This window comes from Procambarus clarkii, chromosome 14 (genome assembly GCF_040958095.1).
Source record: "Procambarus clarkii isolate CNS0578487 chromosome 14, FALCON_Pclarkii_2.0, whole genome shotgun sequence".
Classification (NCBI taxonomy): domain Eukaryota; kingdom Metazoa; phylum Arthropoda; class Malacostraca; order Decapoda; family Cambaridae; genus Procambarus; species Procambarus clarkii.
In genome coordinates, this window is record NC_091163.1 from 10225210 (window position 1) to 10252709 (window position 27500).

A 27500-nucleotide genomic window follows, 5' to 3' on the forward strand; every position below is an offset into this window, starting at 1 on the left:
ATATATATATATACATATATATATATATATATACATATATATATATATATATATACATATATATATACATATATATATATATATATATATATACATATATATATACATATATATATATATATATATATATATATATATATATATATATATATATATATATATATATATATATATTTATTGCCTATTTTGATAAACTGTATATGAAGACTAATACTTTAATGATGTAGTCTAATATATTTGTATTTAGCCGCCATTGTTTTAGGACGTAAGTGGTGTGGTGACCGAGGCATTATAGAGCATGTTGTGGCCAGTCATTTAGTGCGTGGGAAAGTCATGGCTCAAGGTCAGATAAAAAGTGGAAGCAAGCGGGTAGGTGAGGTGCTGCTTCCAGTGTGACCGCCCCATTCAGTGACCGCCCCCTTGAGTGACCGCCCCTTGTACCTTGCTTGATTATTATTTTCATTTGTGGTGGGAAGCGGAGTGTGAGGGGGGGGGGCATGATTGGTGCATGTTGGCCGGGATGGGGGGGTTGGGGGGGCTGAGCAGCGCCTCATTCCTCATGTCTTCTCACTATCTTGTGCCTCTTTGGCTTCTTAACCAGAACCATTCCAAAGTGTTTCCTCCGCTTATATTATCTACGCTAGAGTCAAGAGTTAAATCAGTAGATGTCAGACAACCTGCCCAAGGTCGCCACCACGTTATTTTGTGATGAAAGAGGAGCTGAAATATATTTAATGAGCATTTGTTGTGGAAACTCTTCAATCGGCAGTACATCATCAGCATCATTGGCCGGCGAGGATTTTATTTCCTGCATTGGCCGTGTCCGATTCCCTCATCTGGCATTGAATTAATATCCAAAGAATTCTGAAAGTTATTTTTCTTTGCTATATTACCCGAGAGATGCGATATTAGGAAGATGTGCTTTAGGTCTCTTGTTATACATGTGCTTTGCCTCGACGCTAAAAATAAGAATGTGTTTTCTCGGAGGGCATCCTGCTTGTTGCGTAATGTGTGTGTTTATGGGGAGGCAGTTGCCGGAGCCGGCGCCAGGTGGCAGCACGTCGTGTATACACCCACTCCGCTTGACGCCGCCACCACTATCACCTCTACAATAAATCTTTATCCCTCGACGAGTTCATTTTCGGTGGTATGTGACACGAGACGTAGTGTTGATGTAGGCTAAGAGCGGCAAATGGTGGAGAGAGTGGTGTAGTAGATGGTGAAGGGAGTAATGACGGTGGTAGAGACGTGGTGGTGGCGAGGAGTGGCAAGGGTGAGAGAGTGTGGTGTTGGGGGGAGGGTGTTGAGGCCAGGTTAGTGTTGGGCTGACCGTGTGCACCCTGGTACCCTCGCAACACTCCCTCGCCGCTCCCCTGCCTCTCTCTCTCGCACCACCTCGCTTCCAAGGGCATGAGGATTTCTTGATGGTATAGAGGCAGGATAGTGCCAGTTAGTCATGGAATCGTACGGCGCCTACGCTGCCTCGCCTCCCCCGTCCATAGAAAGGTAAATAAAGTTGGCAAATTGCAACTCAAAAAGTTGGGTTGGTGGCACTTATTAAGAAGCCGAATTGTGCGGCAAGACAAGTCTAATGCCTCTCAAGACTGTGGTGACGCTGGCACGCACTAACATCACCCCTCAGGCTTGGCTAATGACGCTTATCTAACTCTTCCTACTGGCCGCTCTTTTCGCTTCACCTCGCACCACCGCCAAAATATCGGGTAGATGAATGTTAGGTGTTGGGTGAGATCGCTTATGATGTAGGAGGTGCTTGGGAACTCTGTGCTCTTGACAGCTCCAGACACACATAATCCAGCCCGAGGATGCCGCCGTCTTCAAGAAGCTGGCACTGGCACTCAACCTAAGTGTTTGTTCTACGACAGAGGAGGAAACAGGAATCTTTTTCCGAGCCGATCTTTGCGCGATATGAAGCCATCTGAGCGACAGTTGCTAGGAAAATGACTGTCATTTGTCGCATTTGAGGGAGTATAAGATGACTGAGGAAGGAGCGGCGGTCCAGCTGTAACAGCTGGTCCCTGAGGCCAAGTTGTGCAGGGGGAGAAGTGTTGCAGATGATCAACAGTTGTCGCTTGCAACCCCTCGCTCCTCAACCCCTCAGTCTCACTTGTGTATGCTTCCTTCAGTCTCTCGCCTTCACTGTCTTGATCCCCATCAATTCTTACCTTTCCTTATCCCAATATATGTCGAGCTCTGTGCCACTTGTCACAGACACAAAAATAAGTAAATAAAACTAACTGTATTAACCCCTTATTCAATGCCAATTCTTGTGAAAAATTGCAAATAATGTTTACATTTGAAGTCTTATGAGAACTGAAAGGATGCTTATCCTACTTCATTGGTCGTTAATTTCATTTCAGGTATTGTAAAAGTTTCTTCAAAAGTTAGCAAAGTTTTATATTCTAAATCATGAGTTAAATAGAAACATTCATAAACCAACTTCCTTCAGTTAATGCAACATAAAACATGGTGTGTGTGTATAGATAATAAAGTTTGTTATATTGTAAAAAAGAATACTATATACTGTAAGTAACAATGGAAAAATATATAAAACTAATAGTAAATATTAAGGTAACTCCTAAATGTTGAGATCTTTATCCAGTCAATAAAGACTGGATAAAGTAGCGATGACTGGATACAGTACCAATGTACAGGTGTGTGATATCAGGCGAGAGCAGTGATGTAGTCACTCAGGAGAAGTGCCCTCAGCTAGGCCTAAATAAGGAGCGCACATGGCCTGAACACAATGGCCATTTGTAAATTGGTTGGAATATTTCCTGTGATTTTTGTTTAGAATTTTTTCCACTGTAAATTTAAGTAGTGTTATTTTTAAAGAAAGTTTCCAAGATTAAAACAATTTAAAATCATCAAAAAGAAAGTGAGATATTGAAAAAGAAATGTCTAAGTGAAAGATAAAATATCAGTTATTGAAAGAGAAACAGATCTGAATTAATGAGTAATAAAAACAAATTTAATTGGAGAAGTATTTAATGTGGACAAGAAATGTTGACAAAGTTTTGTGTGGAAACTAGTAAATTAAAGTTGTCTGGAAGCTTTTAAATTTTGTTATCAAAAGGTAAGGCAGAATAGCTTGAAAGATTTTGTTGAGTTAAACAAAAAATATTAAAGTGTTGTGAAAAATGGTGACAAGAAATAGTTGGAGAATTTATTAATGTTGAAGGAGTGTGTCGTTCATCCCCTCCCCCCCCCACCAATCACCACCACCACCACTATTACCACAGGCAGGTAAGGAATGATGACCTTAGTCTTGTGACCTTGTTCCTCTCTGGCTGGCAAATTGCTCATTCAAACTACAATACAGTACTTCCATTTGCAACCCTTCTTAGGCCCTTTTTTTATAATGAAACTTTTCAGTTGTCTGGTATTATTATTTATTAATAAGTGATAAATTAAACATATCGAGTGCAGTCTTGACACTGGTGTGTGTGTGTGTGTGTGTGTGGTTATTATGTGAAGAGAAATTTCATGAAGAATAGTTATGAGAGAACATTCTTAATAGAGGTTGGATGGTTAAAATTTCTGTCGGTTGTACGGTATTATTTGTGGTTTATCAGTCTGAAAGTTACCTGGTAAAGCTTAGAATCAACACAATAAAATATGGTGTAGGAGAAATGTCTTATGAACCCTGAAGAAAATGAATGGTAAATGAATCAGATTAAATGCAGAATAAAGTTCTTCTGTAAATGCTGACATCAATGCCAACAAGAGCATTTGTTTCCTAAAGGATAAAATTGATGACCTACATGATGTAGCTGCATCAAAGACTTCAAATGTTCAAGGCTTAGTCATTCTGGATATCTTCTACATAAACATTATTTTTGAAGGGTTTGGTCTGCTGAAATGGAAAATACACAAGATAGTGGTCATACCAACTAATTTATACAATAAAATATTAAATCAGAAACAGACATAGGCCTAAAGCGAGTCTAAAAGGGTAAATTATTTAAAAAAATGTGAATTTTTTAACAAATTATAGATACCCCCCAAAAATAATGATTATAGCCTCCTTTGGAGCAATATATAGATCTTATGCATTATCCAATAATTTGTATTTGTGGTTCGAAGTTATAGACATGGGTATAGTGTGTGTAGTTTTGTTTGTGGGGGCGTGAAGAGTAGGCGGGGATGATGCAGGTATAGTCTCGTCATTATGACTGATGAATATATCCAGGTGCCCCCCTTACCCATCCTCTTGTGCCCCTTACCCATCCTCGTGTGCCTCATACCCATCCTCGCGTAGCTCTCACGTTGCCTCCAATGTACTCTGGACTTTACACAATAACAATACCATATTTCGGACTGATAAAATCAGTTATTTCATCAGTTATTCCTGGACAGTATCGAGGAATATGACAGATTACTCTCTTGGATAAATACTAAATCTTTGAAAGAGCAATTAGGGGAAACATTCACAGGTACACAACACTGTTCATTGCCCTGACTTGGCTGTTACCTTGAGGTTACCTTGAGGTGATTTCGGGGCTTAGCGACCCCGCGGCCCGGTCGTCGACCAGGCCGCGACCAGGTCAAACCGCTGTGTATTGTCCCTTATGTAATGTACCTCAAATTGATTTAGTTTGTTAACACTGTAGCCTGAATTTTGTTGTAATATAACTTGAAGGTCGTTGAGTTGATTCCGTGATCTGGTTCAAGTTAATTAAAAGGGTATACTCGGCTGAATGTTTGTGAAATAATCGCATTGTAACTAAATAACTCTGATTAGATCAATTATCTGGAATATATAGATCAAAAACCCAACATAATAAGATAGGTTTGAGACTCGGAAAAAAAAGATAGTACAGTTATATCGTCTAAATAGATAACAAGAGTTAAGAGCAATAGATTCAAATTGGACATGTTTAGATTTATAAATGATATAGGTAATACTGTACTCACCTAATTGTGATTGGTTTAGCAAGAGATTTATGGATGCGTCAATCCATGTGAGGAGTTGTGACAAGGGGAGAATTATTTACAGTTTTACTAATAGGCACAACAGCTTCAGTACTGGAAGTGACGGTGTAAATAAGACCTTCATTGCAAGAATAGTATGCTAGATGGGACCTGACGGCTGAGTGGACAGCGCTTCGGATTCGTAGGCCTGATGTTCCGGGTTCGATCCCCGGTGGAGGCGGAAACAAATGGGTAGAGTTTATTTCACCCTGATGCTCTGTTCACTTGGTAGTAAATAGGTACCTGGGAATTAGATAGCTGCTTCCTAAGGGTGTGTAAGAAAAAGGAGGCCTGGTCGAGGACCGGGCCGCTGTGACGCTAAGCCCCGGAATCAATTCAAGATAACCTCAAGATAACTGATATGATTTGGACAAAAAATAATCCTCATTAGAATACATAATTACAAAGGAGTATGCAAGAGGTATACACGAGCATTAGTAAGTGTGTCGGGCTACACCTGGGGGTGGGTATAGTGTGTGTACTTTGGGTAGGGTATGGGTATGGGTATTTAGCATACAAGGTGAACATTACTGGGTATTTGGGGTATATTGCTGGACTTGTCTAGTGACGCCCCCCTCCCCCTGTCAACCACAACACACCCTTAAGTATAGTGTGCACGTGTACACCCGACAGTACAGTCTTCGGGTGTACACCCGACAGTGCAGTGTACGGGTGTACACCCGACAGTGCAGTGTACGGGTGTACACCCGACAGTGCAGTATACGGGTGTACACCCGACAGTGCAGTGTGGGTGTGTACACCCGACAGTGCAGTGTGGGTGTGTACACCCGACAGTGCAGTGTGGGTGTGTACACCCGACAGTGCAGTGTGGGTGTGTACACCCGACAGTGCAGTGTGGGTGTGTACACCCGACTGTACAGTGTTCGGGTGTACACCCGACAGTGTAGTGTGCTAGTGTACACCCGACAGTGCAGTGTGGGTGTGTACACCCGACAGTGCAGTGTGGGTGTGTACACCCGACAGTGCAGTGTGGGTGTGTACACCCGACAGTGCAGTGTGCGTGTGTACACCCGACAGTGCAGTGTACGGGTGTACACCCGACAGTGCAGTGTACGGGTGTACACCCGACAGTGCAGTGTACGGGTGTACACCCGACAGTGCAGTGTACGGGTGTACACCCGACAGTGCAGTGTACGGGTGTACACCCGACAGTGCAGTGTACGGGTGTACACCCGACAGTGCAGTGTACGGGTGTACACCCGACAGTGCAGTGTACGGGTGTACACCCGACAGTGCAGTGTACGGGTGTACACCCGACAGTGCAGTGTGCGGGTGTACACCCGACAGTGCAGTGTACGGGTGTACACCCGACAGTGCAGTGTACGGGTGTACACCCGACAGTGCAGTGTGCGGGTGTACACCCGACAGTGCAGTGTGCGGGTGTACACCCGACAGTGCAGTGTGCGGGTGTACACCCGACAGTGCAGTGTGCGGGTGTACACCCGACAGTGCAGTGTGCGGGTGTACACCCGACAGTGCAGTGTGCGGGTGTACACCCGACAGTGCAGTGTGCGGGTGTACACCCGACAGTGCAGTGTGGGTGTGTACACCCGACAGTGCAGTGTGCGTGTGTACACCCGACAGTGCAGTGTGCGTGTGTACACCCGACAGTGCAGTGTGCGTGTGTACACCCGACAGTGCAGTGTGCGTGTGTACACCCGACAGTGCAGTGTGCGTGTGTACACCCGACAGTGCAGTGTGCGTGTGTACACCCGACAGTGCAGTGTGCGAGTGTACACCCGACAGTGCAGTGTGCGTGTGTACACCCGACAGTGCAGTGTGCGTGTGTACACCCGACAGTGCAGTGTGCGTGTGTACACCCGACAGTGCAGTGTGCGTGTGTACACCCGACAGTGCAGTGTGCGTGTGTACACCCGACAGTGCAGTGTGCGTGTGTACACCCGACAGTGCAGTGTGCGTGTGTACACCCGACAGTGCAGTGTGCGTGTGTACACCCGACAGTGCAGTGTGCGTGTGTACACCCGACAGTGCAGTGTGCGTGTGTACACCCGACAGTGCAGTGTGCATGGATACACCCGACAGTGCAGTGTGTACAGATACACCCGACAGTGCAAAGTGCGTGTGTGTACACCCGACAGTGGAGTGTGCGTGTGTGTACACCCGACAGTGGAGTGTGCGTACACCCGACAGTGGAGTGTGCGTGTGTGTACACCCGACAGTGGAGTGTGCGTGTGTGTACACCCGACAGTGGAGTGTGCGTGTGTGTACACCCGACAGTGGAGTGTGCGTGTGTGAACACCCAACAGTGGAGTGTGCGTGTGTGTACACCCAACAGTGGAGTGTGCGTGTGTGTACACCCAACAGTGGAGTGTGCGTGTGTGTACACCCAACAGTGGAGTGTGCGTGTGTGTACACCCGACAGTGGAGTGTGCGTGTGTGTACACCCGACAGTGGAGTGTGCGTGTGTGTACACCCGACAGTGGAGTGTGCGTGTGTGTACACCCGACAGTGGAGTGTGCGTGTGTGTACACCCGACAGTGGAGTGTGCGTGTGTGTACACCCGACAGTGGAGTGTGCGTGTGTGTACACCCGACAGTGGAGTGTGCGTGTGTGTACACCCGACAGTGGAGTGTGCGTGTGTGTACACCCGACAGTGGAGTGTGCGTGTGTGTACACCCGACAGTGGAGTGTGCGTGTGTGTACACCCGACAGTGGAGTGTGCGTGTGTGTACACCCGACAGTGGAGTGTGCGTGTGTGTACACCCGACAGTGGAGTGTGCGTGTGTGTACACCCGACAGTGGAGTGTGCGTGTGTGTACACCCGACAGTGGAGTGTGCGTGTGTGTACACCCGACAGTGGAGTGTGCGTGTGTGTACACCCGACAGTGGAGTGTGCGTGTGTGTACACCCGACAGTGGAGTGTGCGTGTGTGTACACCCGACAGTGGAGTGTGCGTGTGTGTACACCCGACAGTGGAGTGTGCGTGTGTGTACACCCGACAGTGGAGTGTGCGTGTGTGTACACCCGACAGTGGAGTGTGCGTGTGTGTACACCCGACAGTGGAGTGTGCGTGTGTGTACACCCGACAGTGGAGTGTGCGTGTGTGTACACCCGACAGTGGAGTGTGCGTGTGTACACATCCGACAGTGGAGTGTGCGTGTGTACACACCCGACAGTGGAGTGTGCGTGTGTACACACCCGACAGTGGAGTGTGCGTGTGTACACACCCGACAGTGGAGTGTGCGTGTGTACACACCCGACAGTGGAGTGTGCGTGTGTACACACCCGACAGTGGAGTGTGCGTGTGTACACCCGACAGTGGACTGTGCGTGTGTACATCCGACAGTGGAGTGTGCGTGTGTACACCCGACAGTGAAGTGGCGTGTGTACACCCGACAGTGAAGTGGCGTGTGTACACCCGACAGTGGAGTGTGCTTATGTACACCGGACAGTGGAGTGTGCGTGTGTACACCCTACAGTGGAGTGTGCGTGTGTACACCCGACAGTGGAGTGTGCGTGTGTACACCCGACAGCGGAGTGTGCGTGTGTACATCCGACAGCGGAGTGTGAGTGTGTACACCCGACAGCGGAGTGTGAGTGTGTACACCCGACAGCGGAGTGTGAGTGTGTACACCCGACAGCGGAGTGTGAGTGTGTACACCCGACAGCGGAGTGTGTACACTCGACAGTGCAGTGTGCGGGTGTACAGCCGACAGTGCAGTGTGCGGGTGTACAGCCGACAGTGCAGTGTGCGGGTGTACAGCCGACAGTGCAGTGTGCGGGTGTACAGCCGACAGTGCAGTGTGCGGGTGTACAGCCGACAGTGCAGTGTGCGGGTGTACAGCCGACAGTGCAGTGTGCGGGTGTACAGCCGACAGTGCAGTGTGCGGGTGTACAGCCGACAGTGCAGTGTGCGGGTGTACAGCCGACAGTGCAGTGTGCGGGTGTACAGCCGACAGTGCAGTGTGCGGGTGTACAGCCGACAGTGCAGTGTGCGGGTGTACAGCCGACAGTGCAGTGTGCGGGTGTACAGCCGACAGTGCAGTGTGCGGGTGTACAGCCGACAGTGCAGTGTGCGGGTGTACAGCCGACAGTGCAGTGTGCGGGTGTACAGCCGACAGTGCAGTGTGCGGGTGTACAGCCGACAGTGCAGTGTGCGGGTGTACAGCCGACAGTGCAGTGTGCGGGTGTACAGCCGACAGTGCAGTGTGCGGGTGTACAGCCGACAGTGCAGTGTGCGGGTGTACAGCCGACAGTGCAGTGTGCGGGTGTACAGCCGACAGTGCAGTGTGCGGGTGTACAGCCGACAGTGCAGTGTGCGGGTGTACAGCCGACAGTGCAGTGTGCGGGTGTACAGCCGACAGTGCAGTGAACGTGTGTACATCCGACAGTGCAGTGTGCACCCGACAGTGCAGTGTGCACGTGTACCCGCGACAGTGCAGTGTGCGGGTGTACAGCCGACAGTGCAGTGTGCGGGTGTACACCCGACAGTGCAGTGTGCGGGGTGTACATCCGACAGTGCTGTGTGCGGGTGTACACCAGACAGTGCAGTGTGCACGTGTACACCAGACAGTGCAGTGTGGGTGTGTACACCCGACAGTGCAGTGTGCACCCGACAGTGCAGTGTGCACGTGTACACCCAACAGTGCAGTGTGGGTTGTACACCCGACTGTGTACTGTAGGTGTGTACACCCGACAGTGCAGTGTGCGTGTGTTCACCCGACAGTGCAGTGTGCGTGTGTACACCCGATTGTGCAGTGTGGGTGAGTTCACCCGACTGAGCAGTGTGCGGGTGTACACCCGACTGTGCAGTGTGTGTGTACACCCGACTGTGCACTGTAGGTGTGTACACCCGACTGTGCACTGTAGGTGTGTACATCCGACAGGGCAGTGTGCGTGTGTACATCCGACAGTGCAGTGTGTGTGTGTACACCCGACAGTGGAGTGTGTGTGTGTACACCCGACAGTGGAGTGTGTGTGTGTACACCCGACAGTGGAGTGTGTGTGTGTACACCCGACAGTGGAGTGTCTGTGTGTACACCCGACAGTGGAGTGTGTGTGTGTACACCCGACAGTGGAGTGTGTGTGTGTACACCCGACAGTGGAGTGTGTGTGTGTACACCCGACAGTGGAGTGTGTGTGTGTGTACACCCGACAGTGGAGTGTGTGTGTGTGTACACCCGACTGTGCACTGTAGGTGTGTACATCCGACAGTGCAGTGTGCATGTGTATACCCGACAGTGCAGTGTGTGTGTGTACACCCGACAGTGGAGTGTGTGTGTGTACACCCGACTGTGCACTGTAGGTGTGTACATCTGACAGTGGAATGTGTGTGTGTACACCCGATAGTGGAGTGTGTGTGTGTACACCCGACTGTGCACTGTAGGTGTGTACATCCGACAGTGCAGTGTGGGTGTGTATACCCGACAGTGCAGTGTGGGTGTGTACACCCGACAGTGCAGTGTGTGTGTGTGTACACCCGACAGTGCAGTGTGTGTGTGTGTACACCCGACAGTGGAGTGTGCGGGTGTACACCCGACAGTGGAGTGTGCGTGTGTACACCCGACAGTGGAGTGTGTGTGTGTACACCCGACAGTGGAGTGTGTGTGTGTACACCCGACAGTGGAGTGTGTGTGTGTACACCCGACTGTGCACTGTAGGTGTGTACATCCGACAGTGCAGTGTGCGTGTGTACACCCGACAGTGGAGTGTGTGTGTGTACACCCGACAGTGGAGTGTGCGTGTGTACACCCGACAGTGCAGTGTGGGTTGTACACCCGACTGCACTGTAGGTGTGTACACCCGACAGTGCAGTATGCGTGTGTACACCCGACAGTGCAGTGTGCGTGTGTACACCCGATAGTGCATTGTCGGTGAGTACACCCGACTGAGCAGTGTGCGTGTGTACACCCGACTGTGCAGTGTGCGTGTGTACACCCGACTTTGCAGTATGCTTGTGTACACCCGACAGTGCAGTGTGCGTGTGTACACCCGATAGTACATTGTGGGTGTGTACACCCGACTGAGCAGTGTGCGGGAGTACACCCGATTGTGCAGTGTGTGTGTGTACACCCGACTGCACTGTAGGTGTGTACACCCGACTGTGCACTGTAGGTGTGTACATCCGACAGTGCAGTGTGGGTGTGTATACCCGACAGTGGAGTGTGGGTGTGTACACCCGACAGTGCAGTGTGGGTGTGTGTACACCCGACAGTGCAGTGTGGGTGTGTACACCCGACAGTGGAGTGTGTGTGTACACCCGACAGTGGAGTGTGTGTGTGTGTACACCCGACAGTGGAGTGTGTGGGTGTGTACACCCGACAGTGGAGTGTGTGTGTACACCCGACAGTGGAGTGTGTGTGTGTGTACACCCGACAGTGGAGTGTGTGTGTGTGTACACCCGACAGTGGAGTGTGTGTGTGTGTACACCGGACAGTGGAGTGTGTGTGTGTGTACACCCGACAGTAGAGTGTGTGTGTGTACACACCCGACAGTGGAGTGTGTGTGTACACACCCTAACAGTGGAGTGTGTGTGTACACACCCTAAGAGTGGAGTGTGTGTGTACACACCCGACAGTGGAGTGTGTGTGTACACACCCGACAGTGGAGTGTGTGTGTACACACCCGACAGTGGAGTGTGTGTGTACACACCCGACAGTGGAGTGTGTGTGTACACACCCGACAGTGGAGTGTGTGTGTACACACCCGACAGTGGAGTGTGTGTGTACACACCCGACAGTGGAGTGTGTGTGTACACACCCGACAGTGGAGTGTACACACACACTCCACTGTGTGTGTGTACACACACACCCGACAGTGGAGTGTGTGTGTACACACCCGACAGTGGAGTGTGTGTGTACACACCCGACAGTGGAGTGTGTGTGTACACACCCGACAGTGGAGTGTGTGTGTACACACCCGACAGTGGAGTGTGTGTGTACACACCCGACAGTGGAGTGTGTGTGTACACACCCGACAGTGGAGTGTGTGTGTACACACCCGACAGTGGAGTGTGTGTGTGTACATCCAACAGTACAGTGTATGTATACACCCAACAGTGCTGTGTGCGGGTGTACACCCGACAGTGGAGTGTGTGTGTACACACCCGACAGTGGAGTGTGTGTGTACACACCCGACAGTGGAGTGTGTGTGTACACACCCGACAGTGCAGTGTGCGTGTACACCCGACAGTGCAGTGTGCGTGTGTACACCCGACAGTGCATTGTGCGTGTGTACACCCGACAGTGCATTGTGCGTGTGTACACCCGACAGTGGAGTGTGCGTGTGTACATCCAACAGTACAGTGTATGTATACACCCAACAGTGCTGTGTGCGGGTGTACACCCGACAGTGCAGTGTACGTGTGTACACCCGACAGTGCAGTGTGCGTGTGTACACCCGACAGTGGAGTGTGCGAGTGTACACCCGACAGTGCAGTGTGAGTTGTACACCCGACTGTGCGCTGTAGGTGTGTACACCCGACAGTGCAGTATGCATGTGTACACCCGACAGTGGAGTGTGCGTGTGTACATCCAACAGTACAGTGTATGTATACACCCAACAGTGGAGTGTGCGGGTGTACACCCGACAGTGCAGTGTGCGTGTGTATACCCGACAGTGCAGTGTGTGTTTGTACACCCGACAGTGCAGTGCGTGTGTGTATACTCCCGACAGTGCAGTGTGGGTGTGTACACCCGACAGTGCAGTGTGGGTGTGTACACCCGACAGTGCAGTGTGGGTGTGTATACCCGACAGTGCAGTGTGGGTGTGTACACCCGACAGTGCAGTGTGTGTGTGTACACCCGACAGTGCAGTGTGGGTGTGTACACCCGACAGTGCAGTGTGCGTGTGTACACCCGACGTGTGGGTGTGTACACCCGACAGTGCAGTGTGCGTGTGTACACCCGACAGTGCAGTGTGCGTGTGTATAACCGACAGTGCAGTGTGCGTGTGTATAACCGACAGTGCAGTGTGTGTTTGTACACCCGACAGTGCAGTGTGTATACACCCGACAGTGCAGTGTGGGTGTGTACACCCGACAGTGCAGTGTGGGTGTGTGTGTACACCCGACAGTGCAGTGTGGGTGTGTGTGTACACCCGACAGTGCAGTGTGGGTGTGTACACCCGACAGTGCAGTGTGGGTGTGTGTGTACACCCGACAGTGCAGTGTGGGTGTGTGTGTACACCCGACAGTGCAGTGTGGGTGTGTGTGTACACCCGACAGTGCAGTGTGGGTGTGTGTGTACACCCGACAGTGCAGTGTGGGTGTGTGTGTACACCCGACAGTGCAGTGTGGGTGTGTGTGTACACCCGACAGTGCAGTGTGGGTGTGTGTGTACACCCGACAGTGCAGTGTGGGTGTGTATACCCGACAGTGCAGTGTGTGTTTGTACACCCGACAGTGCAGTGTGTATACACCCGACAGTGCAGTGTGGGTGTGTACACCCGACAGTGCAGTGTGGGTGTGTGTGTACACCCGACAGTGCAGTGTGGGTGTGTGTGTACACCCGACAGTGCAGTGTGGGTGTGTGTGTACACCCGACAGTGCAGTGTGGGTGTGTACACCCGACAGTGGAGTGTGGGTGTGTACTCCCGACAGTGCAGTGTGGGTGTGTGTGTATACCCGACAGTGGAGTGTGGGTGTGTACACCCGACAGTGCAGAGTGTGTGGGTGTGTATACCCGACAGTGGAGTGTGGGTGTGTACTCCCGACAGTGCAGTGTGGGTGTGTGTGTACACCCGACAGTGCAGTGTGGGTGTGTACACCCGACAGTGCAGTGTGGTTGTGTACACCCGACAGTGCAGTGTGGGTGTGTACACCCGACAGAGCAGTGTGGGTGTGTGTGTACACCCGACAGTGCAGTGTGGGTGTGTACACCCGACAGTGCAGTGTGGGTGTGTACACCCGACAGTGCAGTGTGGGTGTGTACACCCGACAATGCAGTGTGCGGGTATACACCCGACGGTGCACTGTAGGTGTGTACCCCCGACGGTGCACTGTAGGTGTGTACCCCCGACGGTGCACTGTAGGTGTGTACCCTCGACGGTGCACTGTAGGTGTGTACACCCGACTGTGCACTGTAGGTGTGTACACCCGACAGTGCAGTGTGGGTGTGTACACCCGACAGTGCAGTGTGGGTGTGTACACCCGACAGAGCAGTGTGGGTGTGTGTGTACACCCGACTGTGCACTGTAGGTGTGTACATCCGACTGTGCACTGTAGGTGTGTACACCCGACTGTGCACTGTAGGTGTGTACACCCGACTGTGCACTGTAGGTGTGTATACCCGACAGTGCAGTGTGGGTGTGTGTGTACACCCGACAGTGGAGTGTGTGTGTGTGTACACAACCGACAGTGGAGTGTGTGTGTGTGTACACACCCGACAGTGGTGTGTGTGTACACACCCGACAGTGGAGTGTGTGTGTGTACACACCCGACAGTGGAGTGTGTGTGTGTACATACCCGACAGTGGAGTGTGTCTGTGTACACACCCGACAGTGGAGTGTGTGTGTGTACACACCCGACAGTGGAGTGTGTGTGTGTACACACCCGACAGTGGAGTGCGTGTGTACACACCTGACAGTGGAGTGAGTGTGTACACACCCGACAGTGGAGTATGTGTGTACACACCCGACAGTGGAGTATGTGTGTACACACCCGACAGTGGAGTATGTGTGTACACACCCGACAGTGGAGTGTGTGTGTGTACACACCCGACAGTGGAGTGTGTGTGTATACACACCCGACAGTGGAGTGTGTCTGTGTACACACCCGACAGTGGAGTGTGTGTGTACACACCCGACAGTGGAGTGTGTGTGTACACACCCGACAGTGGAGTATGTGTGTGTACACACCCGACAGTGGAGTATGTGTGTACACACCCGACAGTGGAGTATGTGTGTACACACCCGACAGTGGAGTGTGTGAACACACCCGACAGTGGAGTGTGTGTGTGTGTACACACCCGACAGTGGAGTGTGTGTGTGTGTACACACCCGACAGTGGAGTGTGTGTGTGTGTACACACCCGACAGTGGAGTGTGTGTGTGTGTACACACCCGACAGTGGAGTGTGTGTGTGTGTACACACCCGACAGTGGAGTGTGTGTGTGTGTACACACCCGACAGTGGAGTATGTGTGTACACACCCGACAGTGGAGTGTGTGTGTGTACACACCCGACAGTGGAGTGTGTGTGTGTACACACCCGACAGTGGAGTGCGTGTGTACACACCTGACAGTGGAGTGAGTGTGTACACACCTGACAGTGGAGTATGTGTACACACCCGACAGTGGAGTATGTGTGAACACACCCGACAGTGGAGTATGCGTGTACACACCCGACAGTGGAGTATGTGTGTACACACCCGACAGTGGAGTGTGTGTGTACACACCCGACAGTGGAGTATGTGTGTACACACCCGACAGTGGAGTGTGTGTGTACACACCCGACAGTGGAGTGTGTGTGTACACACCCGACAGTGGAGTATGTGTGTACACACCCGACAGTGGAGTGTGTGTGTACACACCCGACAGTGGAGTGTGTGTGTACACACCCGACAGTGGAGTGTGTGTGTACACACCCGACAGTGGAGTGTGTGTGTACACACCCGACAGTGGAGTGTGTGTGTACACACCCGACAGTGGAGTGTGTGTGTACACACCCGACAGTGGAGTGTGTGTGTACACACCCGACAGTGGAGTGTGTGTGTACACACCCGACAGTGGAGTGTGTGTGTACACACCCGACAGTGGAGTGTGTGTGTACACACCCGACAGTGGAGTATGTGTACACACCCGACAGTGGAGTGTGTGTGTACACACCCGACAGTGGAGTATGTGTGAACACACCCGACAGTGGAGTATGCGTGTACACACCCGACAGTGGAGTGTGCGTGTACACACCCGACAGTGGAGTGTGCGTGTATACACCCGACAGTGGAGTGTGCGTGTACACACCCGACAGTGGAGTGTGTGTGTACACCCGGGTGGTGGTGGTGGTGGTGGGTGGCCAGGCTACAAGGGTGGTGGTGGTGGTGGGTGGCCAGGCTACAAGGGTGGTGGTGGTGGTGGTGGTGGTGGTGGGTGGCCAGGCTACAAGGGTGGTGGTGGTGGTGGTGGGTGGCCAGGCTACAAGGGTGGTGGTGGTGGGTGGCCAGGCTACAAGGGTGGTGGTGGTGGGTGGCCAGGCTACAAGGGTGGTGGTGGTGGTGGTGGGTGGCCAGGCTACAAGGGTGGTGGTGGTGGTGGTGGGTGGCCAGGCTACAAGGGTGGTGGTGGTGGGTGGCCAGGCTACAAGGGTGGTGGTGGTGGGTGGCCAGGCTACAAGGGTGGTGGTGGTGGGTGGCCAGGCTACAAGGGTGGTGGTGGTGGGTGGCCAGGCTACAAGGGTGGTGGTGGTGGGTGGCCAGGCTACAAGGGTGGTGGTGGTGGTGGTGGTGGTGGGTGGCCAGGCTACAAGAGTGGTGGTGGTGGTGGTGGGTGGCCAGGCTACAAGGGTGGTGGTGGTGGGTGGCCAGGCTACAAGGGTGGTGGTGGTGGTGGTGGGTGGCCAGGCTACAAGGGTGGTGGTGGTGGTGGTGGTGGGTGGCCAGGCTACAAGGGTGGTGGTGGTGGGTGGCCAGGCTACAAGGGTGGTGGTGGTGGGTGGCCAGGCTACAAGGGTGGTGGTGGTGGTGGGTGGCCAGGCTACAAGGGTGGTGGTGGTGGTAGTGGGTGGCCAGGCTACAAGGGTGGTGGTGGTGGTGGTCGGTGGCCAGGCTACAAGGGTGGTGGTGGTGGTGGTGGGTGGCCAGGCTACAAGGGTGGTGGTGGTGGTGGTGGGTGGCCAGGCTACAAGGGTGGTGGTGGTGGTGGTGGTGGGTGGCCAGGCTACAAGGGTGGTGGTGGTGGTAGTGGGTGGCCAGGCTACAAGGGTGGTGGTGGTGGTGGTGGGTGGCCAGGCTACAAGGGTGGTGGTGGTGGTGGTGGTGGTGGTGGGTGGCCAGGCTACAAGGGTGGTGGTGGTGGTGGTGGGTGGCCAGGCAGGAAGGGCAGAAGGTACAGTATCAGGTTATGGGTCAGTCAGTCAAGATGACCCACCTGCTGGCAGGTGGGTAACTGCCCCAGGAGTAGACTGTAGTGTTGTACCCAACGCTGGTACTGACAACCATCTTGATCCCTAACTGTGTGGAACTCCTGACTGGAATGAATCTAAACATGGGTTGTCGAGTGTTGAAGACGGTGGCTCTATACAGTTAAGATAGAGCAGAATAGAACCAGTGAAGAGCAGAGGTGCCATAGGCACAATCAGAGAACACTGTATAAACATCAGAGGTCCACGGTTGTTCAACCTCCTCCCAGCGACTATAAGAAATATTACAGGAACAACCGTGGACATCTTCAAGAGGAAACTAGATTGTTTCCATCAAGGAGTGCCGGACCAACCGGGCTGTGGTGGGCCTGCGGGCCGCTCCAAGCAACAGCCTGGTGGACCAAACTCTCACAAGTCAAGCCTGGCCTCGGGCCGGGCTTGGGGAGTAGAACAACTCCCAGAACCCCATCAACCAGGTAATAATGCACCGCTTTACGAAATTATTCAGCCTTTTGTGGCCTTGATTTTCCGTGTGGGGTTGAGGGAAGTATTTCGTAGTGGCAGGAGTCGGTAACCTCAAATATAAGTGTACCGTGACCCTGGTACTGTGGGGTTGAGGGAAGTATTTCGTAGTGGCAGGAGTCGGTAACCTCAAATATAAGTGTACCGTGACCCTGGTACTGTGGGGTTGAGGGAAGTATTTCGTAGTGGCAGGAGTCGGTAACCTCAAATATAAGTGTACCGTGACCCTGGTACTGTGGGGTTGAGGGAAGTATTTCGTAGTGGCAGGAGTCGGTAACCTCAAATATAAGTGTACCGTGACCCTGGTACTGTGGGGTTGAGGGAAGTATTTCGTAGTGGCAGGAGTCGGTAACCTCAAATATAAGTGTACCGTGACCCTGGTACTGTGGGGTTGAGGGAAGTATTTCGTAGTGGCAGGAGTCGGTAACCTCAAATATAAGTGTACCGTGACCCTGGTACTGTGGGGTTGAGGGAAGTATTTCGTAGTGGCAGGAGTCGGTAACCTCAAATATAAGTGTACCGTGACCCTGGTACTGTGGGGTTGAGGGAAGTATTTCGTAGTGGCAGGAGTCGGTAACCTCAAATATAAGTGTACCGTGACCCTGGTACTGTGGGGTTGAGGGAAGTATTTCGTAGTGGCAGGAGTCGGTAACCTCAAATATAAGTGTACCGTGACCCTGGTACTGTGGGGTTGAGGGAAGTATTTCGTAGTGGCAGGAGTCGGTAACCTCAAATATAAGTGTACCGTGACCCTGGTACTGTGGGGTTGAGGGAAGTATTTCGTAGTGGCAGGAGTCGGTAACCTCAAATATAAGTGTACCGTGACCCTGGTACTGTACTCGCCTAGTTGTACTTGCGGGGGTTGAGCTCTGTCTTTTGGTCCCGCCTCTCAACTGATTTTTTTTGTCAACTATTTCCCCTCCCCCAGGAAGCGGCCCATTGCAGCTGTCTAACTACCCGGTAGCTATTTTTTGCTAGGCAACAGGGGCATCAGGGTAAAAAAAACTCTGCCCATTTGTTTCCGCCTGCGCCGGGGATTGATCCCCTGAACCTAGGACTAGGACGCACGTAGGACTACAAATACTTGGTTGGGTTGATTTTCCTAGGGTAAAGTAAAGAGGAAGGAGAGGCATAGGTGAAGGGAAGTATAGAAGTGGGAAATACAGTGAGAGGTATGAAAGCAGGCGGGCTGTCCGCCTTGCTGACACCATGTGTGGGTGTTGGCAGCTAAGCTAAGCTGGCTCCCTCTTGTCAGGGAGCTGTGAGTGTGTGAGAGGTTCTTCACATGTGTTCCACCATATATGGATGTCTATAGATGAATACTGTGTAGCATTCATATATACACACTCCGATGCTTCCACACATGTTGTTCTGTTTAAGGCTCTTTATTATTATTGTTTATTGAGTTATTCATACATACACTTATACATATATACTCGTATACATATGCATACATATTCATGCATTGGGCGGGCCTGGTGGATAGTGCGCCGGACTCGTAATTCTGTGGCGCGGGTTCGATTTCCGCACCAGGCAGAAACAAAAGAGCAAAGTTTCTTTCACCCTGAATGCCCCTGTTACCTAGCAGTAAATAGGTACCTTGGAGTTAGTCAGCTGTCACGGGTTGCTTCCTGGGGTGTATGTGTAGTGTGGAGGAAAAAAAAGTAGTTAGTAAACAGTTGATTGACAGTTGAGAGGCGGGCCGAAAGAGCAAAGCTCAACCCGCGCAAACACAATTAGGTGAATACATACTCAATTTTTCCAATTTTTGGGGGAAGGATTTCTGGTCAGTATTTCATCTGGGAATTATGTACTGTGGGGCGGGGTTAGCATCTAGTAAATCGCGGCTCTTGGGCCACCAGCTGTGGGAGTGGGGCGCCTCATCTTGGGCCACCAGCTGTGGGAGTGGGGCGTCTCATCTTGGGCCACCAGCTGTGGGAGTGGGGCGCCTCATCTTGGGCCACCAGCTGTGGGAGTGGGGCGTCTCATCTTGGGCCACCAGCTGTGGGAGTGGGGCGTCTCATCTTGGGCCATCAGCTGTGGGAGCGGGGCGTCTCATCTTGGGCCACCAGCTGTGGGAGTGGGGCGTCTCATCTTGGGCCACCAGCTGTGGGAGTGGGGCGTCTCATCTTGGGCCACCAGCTGTGGGAATGGGGCGCCTCATCTTGGGCCACCAGCTGTGGGAGTGGGGCGCCTCATCTTGGGCCACCAGCTGTGGGAGTGGGGCGTCTCATCTTGGGCCACCAGCTGTGGGAGTGGGGCGTCTCATCTTGGAGTAATCTTTCTAACATTGGGTCCTCTTAACATAACGATGGTGTTCCACACCCTGATGGCTTGGTGCTGCAGTCTGATGTTTAGTGGCTGTATGTTCAGGAGTTCATGGAACTCCTGGATTGTCTGATCATATGGTGGACGGTGTTTTGCTGCTCTCCTTAGCGCCTTATTTTGCACTGCTTGCAGTTTCTGCATGTTAGTTTTCTTTATGGTGTGTAGTGGTACTGGGGGATACTCTAGATGCGGCCGAACTAGAGCCTTATATAGGTGGATCTGAATGTTTGTACTGAGGCTTCGGAATCTCCTCAATTTTCCTAAAGCTGATTTGGCTTTGTTTAGTCGGTCCCTTACATGAATTTGTATCCCTGTGCTATTGATCATGAGTCCCAGTATTCTGCCTACCTCCGCATATTGGATCGGATGGTTGTCAAGGATGATGGGGTCCGGGTTCCTTTTCGCATTGATAATTATCTGAAACTTTTGTTTGTTGGTGCTAATTTTCCATTGCTTCTCAAAGTTGTTTATGAGTTCAATTGCTGCCTTGGTCTTGTCGGCTAGTAGCGGCTTTGATGGTCCCGGATGGCATATTATTTGGGTGACATCGTCAGTGTATGTGATGTATTCTCCATGTTGGGGTAGGTCAGCTGTATATATGTTGAATAGAGTGGGGGAGAGGCAGCTTCCTTGTGGTACTCCACTTTTCAGTTCTATTAAGTCACCCAAGTAGCTGCCGATATTAAGCCTAGCAGTTCTGTTGTCTATAAAGCTGCAGAGAGTAGCAGTAAATCTCTCAGGAAGTCCTAGTTCAGATATCTTATAATTTAGGGCCTGTGTGCCACACTTTGTCGAAGGCTTTCGAAACGTCTCTAAGCAGTATATTACACTGATCTTTTTCCGACACAGCGTTAGCCATATGCTGGTAGATCAGGGCTATAGCTGTGTGGGCCCCTCTGCTATATGCTGGTAGATCAGGGCTATAGCTGTATGGGCCCCTCTGCTATATGCTGGTAGATCAGGGCTATAGCTGTATGGGCCCCTCTGCTATATGCTGGTAGATCAGGGCTATAGCTGTATGGGCCCCTCTGCTATATGCTGGTAGATCAGGGCTATAGCTGTATGGGCCCCCTCTGCTATATGCTGGTAGATCAGGGCTATAGCTGTATGGGCCCCTCTGCTATATGCTGGTAGATCAGGGCTATAGCTGTATGGGCCCCTCTGCTATATGCTGGTAGATCAGGGCTATAGCTGTATGGGCCCCTCTGTGGTGTCTAAACCCATGCTGCCTGGTGTTATACTTCCCTTCCTCCTCCATGTACTTCACAAGTCTCTGATTGATTATTTTTTCGAATATTTTACCTGGTACTTCGAGGAGGGAAATTGGCCTGTAATTTTCAGTTTGGGTTGGGGGTTTACCCCTCCCCTAGGGAGCGGCGGCCATCGTACCCACCCTCTACCCCGGGGAGCAGCGGGCATCGTACCCACCCTCTACCCCGGGGAGCAGCGGGCATCGTACCCACCCTCTACCCCGGGGAGCAGCGGGCATCGTACCCACCCTCTACCCCTGGGAGCGGCGGGCATCGTACCCACCCTCTACCCCCGGGGAGCGGCGGGCATCGTACCCACCCTCTACCCCGGGGACCGGCGGCCATCGTACCCACCCTCTACCCGGGGAGCAGCGGGCACTTCAACTGACCGGTGCTTTTTACCCAGTAACTGCGTGAAATACGCCACCTGGTGATACCTCACCTACCTGCCGGTCACCTTCCCTGGATTTCGTACCGTGTACATACTTGTGAGTACCGTGTACATACTGGTGGGTACCGTGTACATACTGGTGGGTACCGTGTACATACTGGTGAGTACCGTGTACATACTGGTGAGTACCGTGTACACACTAGGGGGTACCGTGTACATACTGGTGGGTACCGTGTACATACTGGTGGGTACCGTGTACATACTGGTGAGTACCGTGTACACACTAGGGGTACCGTGTACATACTGGTGGGTACCGTGTACATACTGGTGAGTACCGTGTACACACTAGGGGTACCGTGTACATACTGGTGGGTACCGTGTACATACTGGTGAGTACCGTGTACACACTAGGGGGTACCGTGTATATACTGGTGGGTACCATGTACATACTACTGGGTACCGTGTACATACTGGTGGGTACCATGTACATACTACTGGGTACCATGTACATACTACTGGGTACCGTGTACATACTGGTGGGTACCATGTACATACTACTGGGTACCGTGTACATACTGGTGGGTACCATGTACATACTACTGGGTACCGTGTACATACTACTGGGTACCATGTACATACTACTGGGTACTGTGTACATACTACTGGGTACCATGTACATACTACTGGGTACCGTGTACATACTAGTGGGTACTTAGAGCTTTATTTACAATTGGTTGAGGTGTAAGAGGAGGGATGTACTCACCTAGTTGTACTTGCAGGGGTTGAGCTCTAGTTCTTTGGGCCCGCCTCTCAACCAACTGATTTGTTGTTTATTTTTCTCCCCCCCCCCCTCCCCACCCACACATACTGATCACGCACGGTGACTGTGATCACCCACGGTGACTGTGATCACCCACGGTGACTGTGATCACCCACGGTGACTGTGATCACCCACGGTGACTGTGATCACCCACGGTGACTGTGATCACCCACGGTGACTGTGATCACCCACGGTGACTGTGATCACCCACGGTGACTGTGATCACCCACGGTGACTGTGATCACCCACGGTGACTGTGATCACCCACGGTGACTGTGATCACCCACGGTGACTGTGATCACCCACGGTGACTGTGATCACCCACGGTGACTGTGATCACCCACGGTGACTGTGATCACCCACGGTGACTGTGATCACCCACGGTGACTGTGATCACCCACGGTGACTGTGATCACCCACGGTGACTGTGATCACCCACGGTGACTGTGATCACCCACGGTGACTGTGATCACCCACGGTGACTGTGATCACCCACGGTGACTGTGATCGCCCACGGTGACTGTGATCATGACTAACGATATCATGTGTACTGAGTGATGCCAGTTGTACAGATGACGGCTTCCGTTGCTAGGTAATTAGTGAGAAGGGGGGGGGGGTCTGGGGGGGGGGTCAGGGGGTGGTGTCTTGGGTGGGGGGTCAGGGGGGGGGGTGGGGGTCAGGGCTGCTGGTGAGGGCGCCCTCACAGGTCTGGCTAAGATTCTCTGCGCTAACTATATGAGGCGTTTCAATCACCTCCCTAATTACCAGCCGCTAATTACCAGCGTTAATGGGTGCCAAGCTTTACTTGGTTACTTGTGTCGGTGGCTGGTGGTGGTGGTGGTGACGGTGGTGGTGGTGGTGGTGACGGTGGTGGTGGTGGTGGTGACGGTGGTGGTGGTGGTGGTTGTGACGCTGGTGGTGGTGGTGACGGTGGTGGTGGTGGTGACGGTGGTGGTGGTGGTGGTGGTGACGGTGGTGGTGGTGGTGGTGACGCTGGTGGTGGTGTGGTGACGCTGGTGGTGGTGGTGGTGGTTGTGACGCTGGTGGTGGTGGTGGTGGTGGTGGTGACGCTGGTGGTGGTGGTGGTGGTGACGCTGGTGGTGGTGGTGGTTGTCACGGTGGTGGTGGTGGTGACGCTGGTGGTGGTGGTGGTGGTGACGCTGGTGGTGGTGGTGGTGGTGACGCTGGTGGTGGTGGTGGTGGTGACGCTGGTGGTGGTGGTGGTTGTGACGGTGGTGGTGGTGGTGACGCTGGTGGTGGTGGTTGTGGTTGTGACGCTGGTGGTGGTGGTGGTGGTGACGCTGGTGGTGGTGGTGGTGACGCTGGTGGTGGTGGTGGTGGTTGTGACGCTGGTGGTGGTGGTTGTGACGGTGGCTGGTGGTGGTTGTGACGCTGCTGGTGGTGGTGGTTGTGACGCTGGTGGTGGTGGTGACGCTGGTGGTGGTGGTGGTGACGCTGGTGGTGGTGGTGGTGGTTGTGACGCTGGTGGTGGTGGTTGTGACGGTGGCTGGTGGTGGTTGTGACGCTGCTGGTGGTGGTGGTTGTGACGGTGGCTGGTGATGGTGGTTGTGACGCTGGTGGTGGTGGTGGTTGTGACGCTGGTGGTGGTGGTGGTGGTGACGCTGGTGGTGGTGGTGGTTGTGACGCTGCTGGTGGTGGTGGCTGTGACGCTGGTGGTGGTGGTGGCTGTGACGCTGGTGGTGGTGGTGGTTGTGACGCTGCTGGTGGTGGTGGTTGTGACGGTGGCTGGTGATGGTGGTTGTGACGCTGGTGGTGGGGTGGTTGTGACGCTGGTGGTGGTGGTGGTGACGCTGGTGGTGGTGGTGGTTGTGACGCTGGTGGTGGTGGTGGTTGTGACGCTGGTGGTGGTGGTGGCTGTGACGCTGGTGGTGGTGGTGGTTGTGACGCTGCTGGTGGTGGTGGTTGTGACGGTGGCTGGTGATGGTGGTTGTGACGGTGGCTGGTGATGGTGGTTGTGACGCTGGTGGTGGTGGTTGTGACGGTGGCTGCTGGTGGTGGTGGTTGTGACGGTGGCTGCTGGTGGTGGTGGTTGTGACGGTGGCTGCTGGTGGTGGTGGTGGTGGTGGTGACGGTGGTGGTGGTGGTTGTGACGGTGGTGGTGGTGGTTGTGACGCTGGTGGTGGTGGTTGTGACGCTGGTGGTGGTGGTGGTGACGCTGGTGGTGTTGGTGGTTGTGACGGAAGATACAGGTGGTGGCCTCCACTACCACCTTAAGACACACCACCTGTCTCCACCTTGCTCAAGCTTGGCACTGAGCAGGTGTAAAGTCCCACCTCGGGATGCTTCCTGGGCTCAACGTCCCCGCGGCCCGGTCCTCGGTCTCCTATCGTTTCTCCAAGCTCTTGAAGCATCAGATTTGTTCCCCATTTTCTTAAGAAACGTGAATGTTTGATGCGAAGTTGTAGATGAGAGGAGAGGAGAGATGGTGAGGGGGGGGGGGAGTAGGGAACATTGCCAGCTACACCAGGTGCCCTCTCTCTCTCTCCCCCCTCTCTCCCCCCTCTCTCCCCCCCTCTCTCCCCCCCCCTCCCCCTTCAACACTCTCCTTCTAAACATAAACTATCCTACAACTCGCCGTGTTCACCGCCTCTAAAGTATCCGGGATAAACCGACCTGTGATTTATTCCTCCGACTCCCAGCAGCTGCACACAACAGCCTGGTTGACCGCCAACTCAAGAGAGACCGGACCCCCGGAGACGTTGATCCCCGGAACCAACGCTATGTAAACAAGGTATGTATTGCCGAAGGGTGTGGGGGGGGCGGAGTAATGGGTGGGCTGGGTGTGGGTGGGACGGGTGGGGGTGGGGGGGTAGGGTGCGCAGTAGCTAGAGTACGATAGACCGGTTTACGCTGGTAGAATGATAATGGCAGTGGTACAGGAATGCCATGTACTGTTATAGGTATTTCCGATACAGCATTCCAAAGGTGCCACCTGTCCACCTCTCGCCAACTCGCACCCATTTAAAATTCTAGGTAAGAGGTGGATTTTTTTTTTTTTTTTTTTTTTAATTCAGTGTATGTAGTGTGAGGAGAGCGCGGTACTACCACCATATCCGCGCCTTGTCATCCCCGACACTGGACCTCGGATTCACTAAGTAGTTACGCAAGCACTTACGAACCTGGGGCCAGATTCACGAAGCAGTTACGCAAGCACTTACGAACCTGTCCGTCTTTTCTCAATCTTTGGCGGCTTTGTTAACAATTATTAAACAGTTAATGAGCTCCGAAGCACCAGGAGGCTGTTTATAACAATAACAACAGTTAATTGGCAAGTTTTCATGCTTGTAAACTGTTTAATTAATGTAACCAAAGCCGTCAAAGGTTGAGGAAAGATGTACACGTTCGTAAGTACTTGCTTAACTGCTTCGTGAATCTGGCACCAGGTTCGTAAGTGCTTGCTTAACTGCTTCGTGAATCTGGCACCAGGTTCGTAAGTACTTGCGTAACGGCTTCGTGAATCTGGCCCCAGGTTCGTAAGTGCTTGCTTAACTGCTTCGTGAATCTGGCACCAGGTTCGTAAGTACCACCAGGTTCAAAGCCCCAACTTTGAATGGGGCTGTTAGTGTGCAATAGTATTCTACACTAGAGAGCACTAGCGTCTTGAAGAGTATCACCATAGGTGTGGCAACCCTTGTTTGGGAGCTCCTATCAAACCTGTCATTTTAATCACTCATCATATAACAGGTTAACCAACCTGTCATTTTTCTTGTTGTCACGGCTACTTTATTGTGTTCTGTTAAGACTGGAGGTCTTCTGACGTGATTACTCCTAGACCCTTCACATTGATTTTTAGTTCTGTAGTGGGATTTGATTCCGTTTTATAAGTGATCTCCGTTTTTATATTTTTAGTTTTTCCCCACAGCACAGGGGCAGGTATTTATTTTCATTATAATTAGTGCCAGTAATTAAGGTGGTTTATCGTGTCTGTGCGTGCCGTGTATGTTCCCTGTACCCCTCTAGTTCAGCACTCTCTCCCTGCTGGGTAAGAGGAAGCGAGTACCGAGCAAGTAGTAGAAGTCTTCTTGGAGTAGAAGCACTCCCAGAACCCCATCAACCAGGTATCATACTCAAGACGGGACAGCACAAGTGATTGTAAGAGTTGGCGCATTGTAGAGACATCACATAACCCATCCTGTCATTCTCTTGGCTGCGAGCAGCTGCGTCGTGGTTTACCTCACCACCAACCAGGAGGCCTATCTTGAGGTTATCTTGAGATGATTTCTGGGCTTTAGTGTCCCCGCGGCCCGGTCCTCGACCAGGCCTCCACCCCCAGGAAGCAGCCCGTGACAGCTGACTAACACCCAGGTACCTATTTTACTGCTAGGTAACAGGGGCATAGGGTGAAAGAAACTCTGCTCATTGTTTCTCGCCGGCGCCTGGGATCGAATCCAGGACCACAGGATCACAAGTCCAGCGTGCTGTCCGCTTGGCCGACCGGCGCCCCAGGGACCGGGCCCCAGGGTCCTTGAACCTTGGAACCAACTAAAGGTAACCGCAAGGTAGGGGGGATGGCATTTACTGGAAACAAAACGTTGAATGTGAGACTTTGGCAAGTGTTGGGATGGTTAACTGAGGTGGCCAGGCAGGCCAGGTGAGGGAAGCAGCAGCAGGAGGGCAGGCCAGGTGAGGCAGGAGGAGGGCAGGCCAGGTGAGGCAGGAGGAGGGCAGGCCAGGTGAGGCAGCAGGAGGGCAGGCCAGGTGAGGCAGGAGGAGGGCAGGCCAGGTGAGGCAGGAGGAGGGCAGGCCAGGTGAGGGAAGCAGCAGGAGGAGGGCAGGCCAGGTGAGGCAGGAGGAGGGCAGGCCAGGCCAGGTATGTGGTGTGTGGGCGCCCCGGGCCTACCTGCCACTCTGCAGGTCACCACTGCAGGCTAACACCCTCCCGCTCTCCTCACTTCTCTTGTCTTGTCTTTGTATGGAAGTTTCGTGAGCAAATATTTGGTATGATTTCTCTGCTATTGGTTCCTGCCGTGGGGGGCTGTGAGTGTCCGTGGGGGGCTGTGAGTGTCCGTGGGGGGCTGTGAGTGTCCGTGTGGGGGCTGTGAGTGTCCGTGTGGGGCTGTGAGTGTCCGTGTGGGGGCTGTGAGTGTCCGTGTGGGGGCTCTGTGAGTGTCCGTGGGGGGCTG

General features: G+C 52.6%; 1 protein-coding gene across 6 annotated transcripts in view; it reads left to right on the forward strand.

The window, feature by feature from the left end:
- Imp (IGF-II mRNA-binding protein) overlaps positions 1 to 27500 on the forward strand; it is a 426087-nt gene that overhangs the window by 121992 nt on the left and 276595 nt on the right. Inside the window, exons 1-2 of one of the 6 annotated variants that reach the window (XM_069324369.1) lie at positions 1316 to 1506; positions 2854 to 3264. The exons of 2 other annotated variants lie outside the window; for them this stretch is intronic. In XM_069324369.1, the coding sequence (XP_069180470.1) occupies positions 3191 to 3264 (74 nt within the window). In that variant the 5' untranslated portion in view covers positions 1316 to 1506; positions 2854 to 3190. Of the gene's footprint in view, positions 1 to 1302; positions 1507 to 2853; positions 3265 to 27500 lie in introns of those variants that run through there. 3 more of the 6 variants (XM_069324370.1, XM_069324371.1, XM_045763778.2) reach the window with 3 other exon arrangements.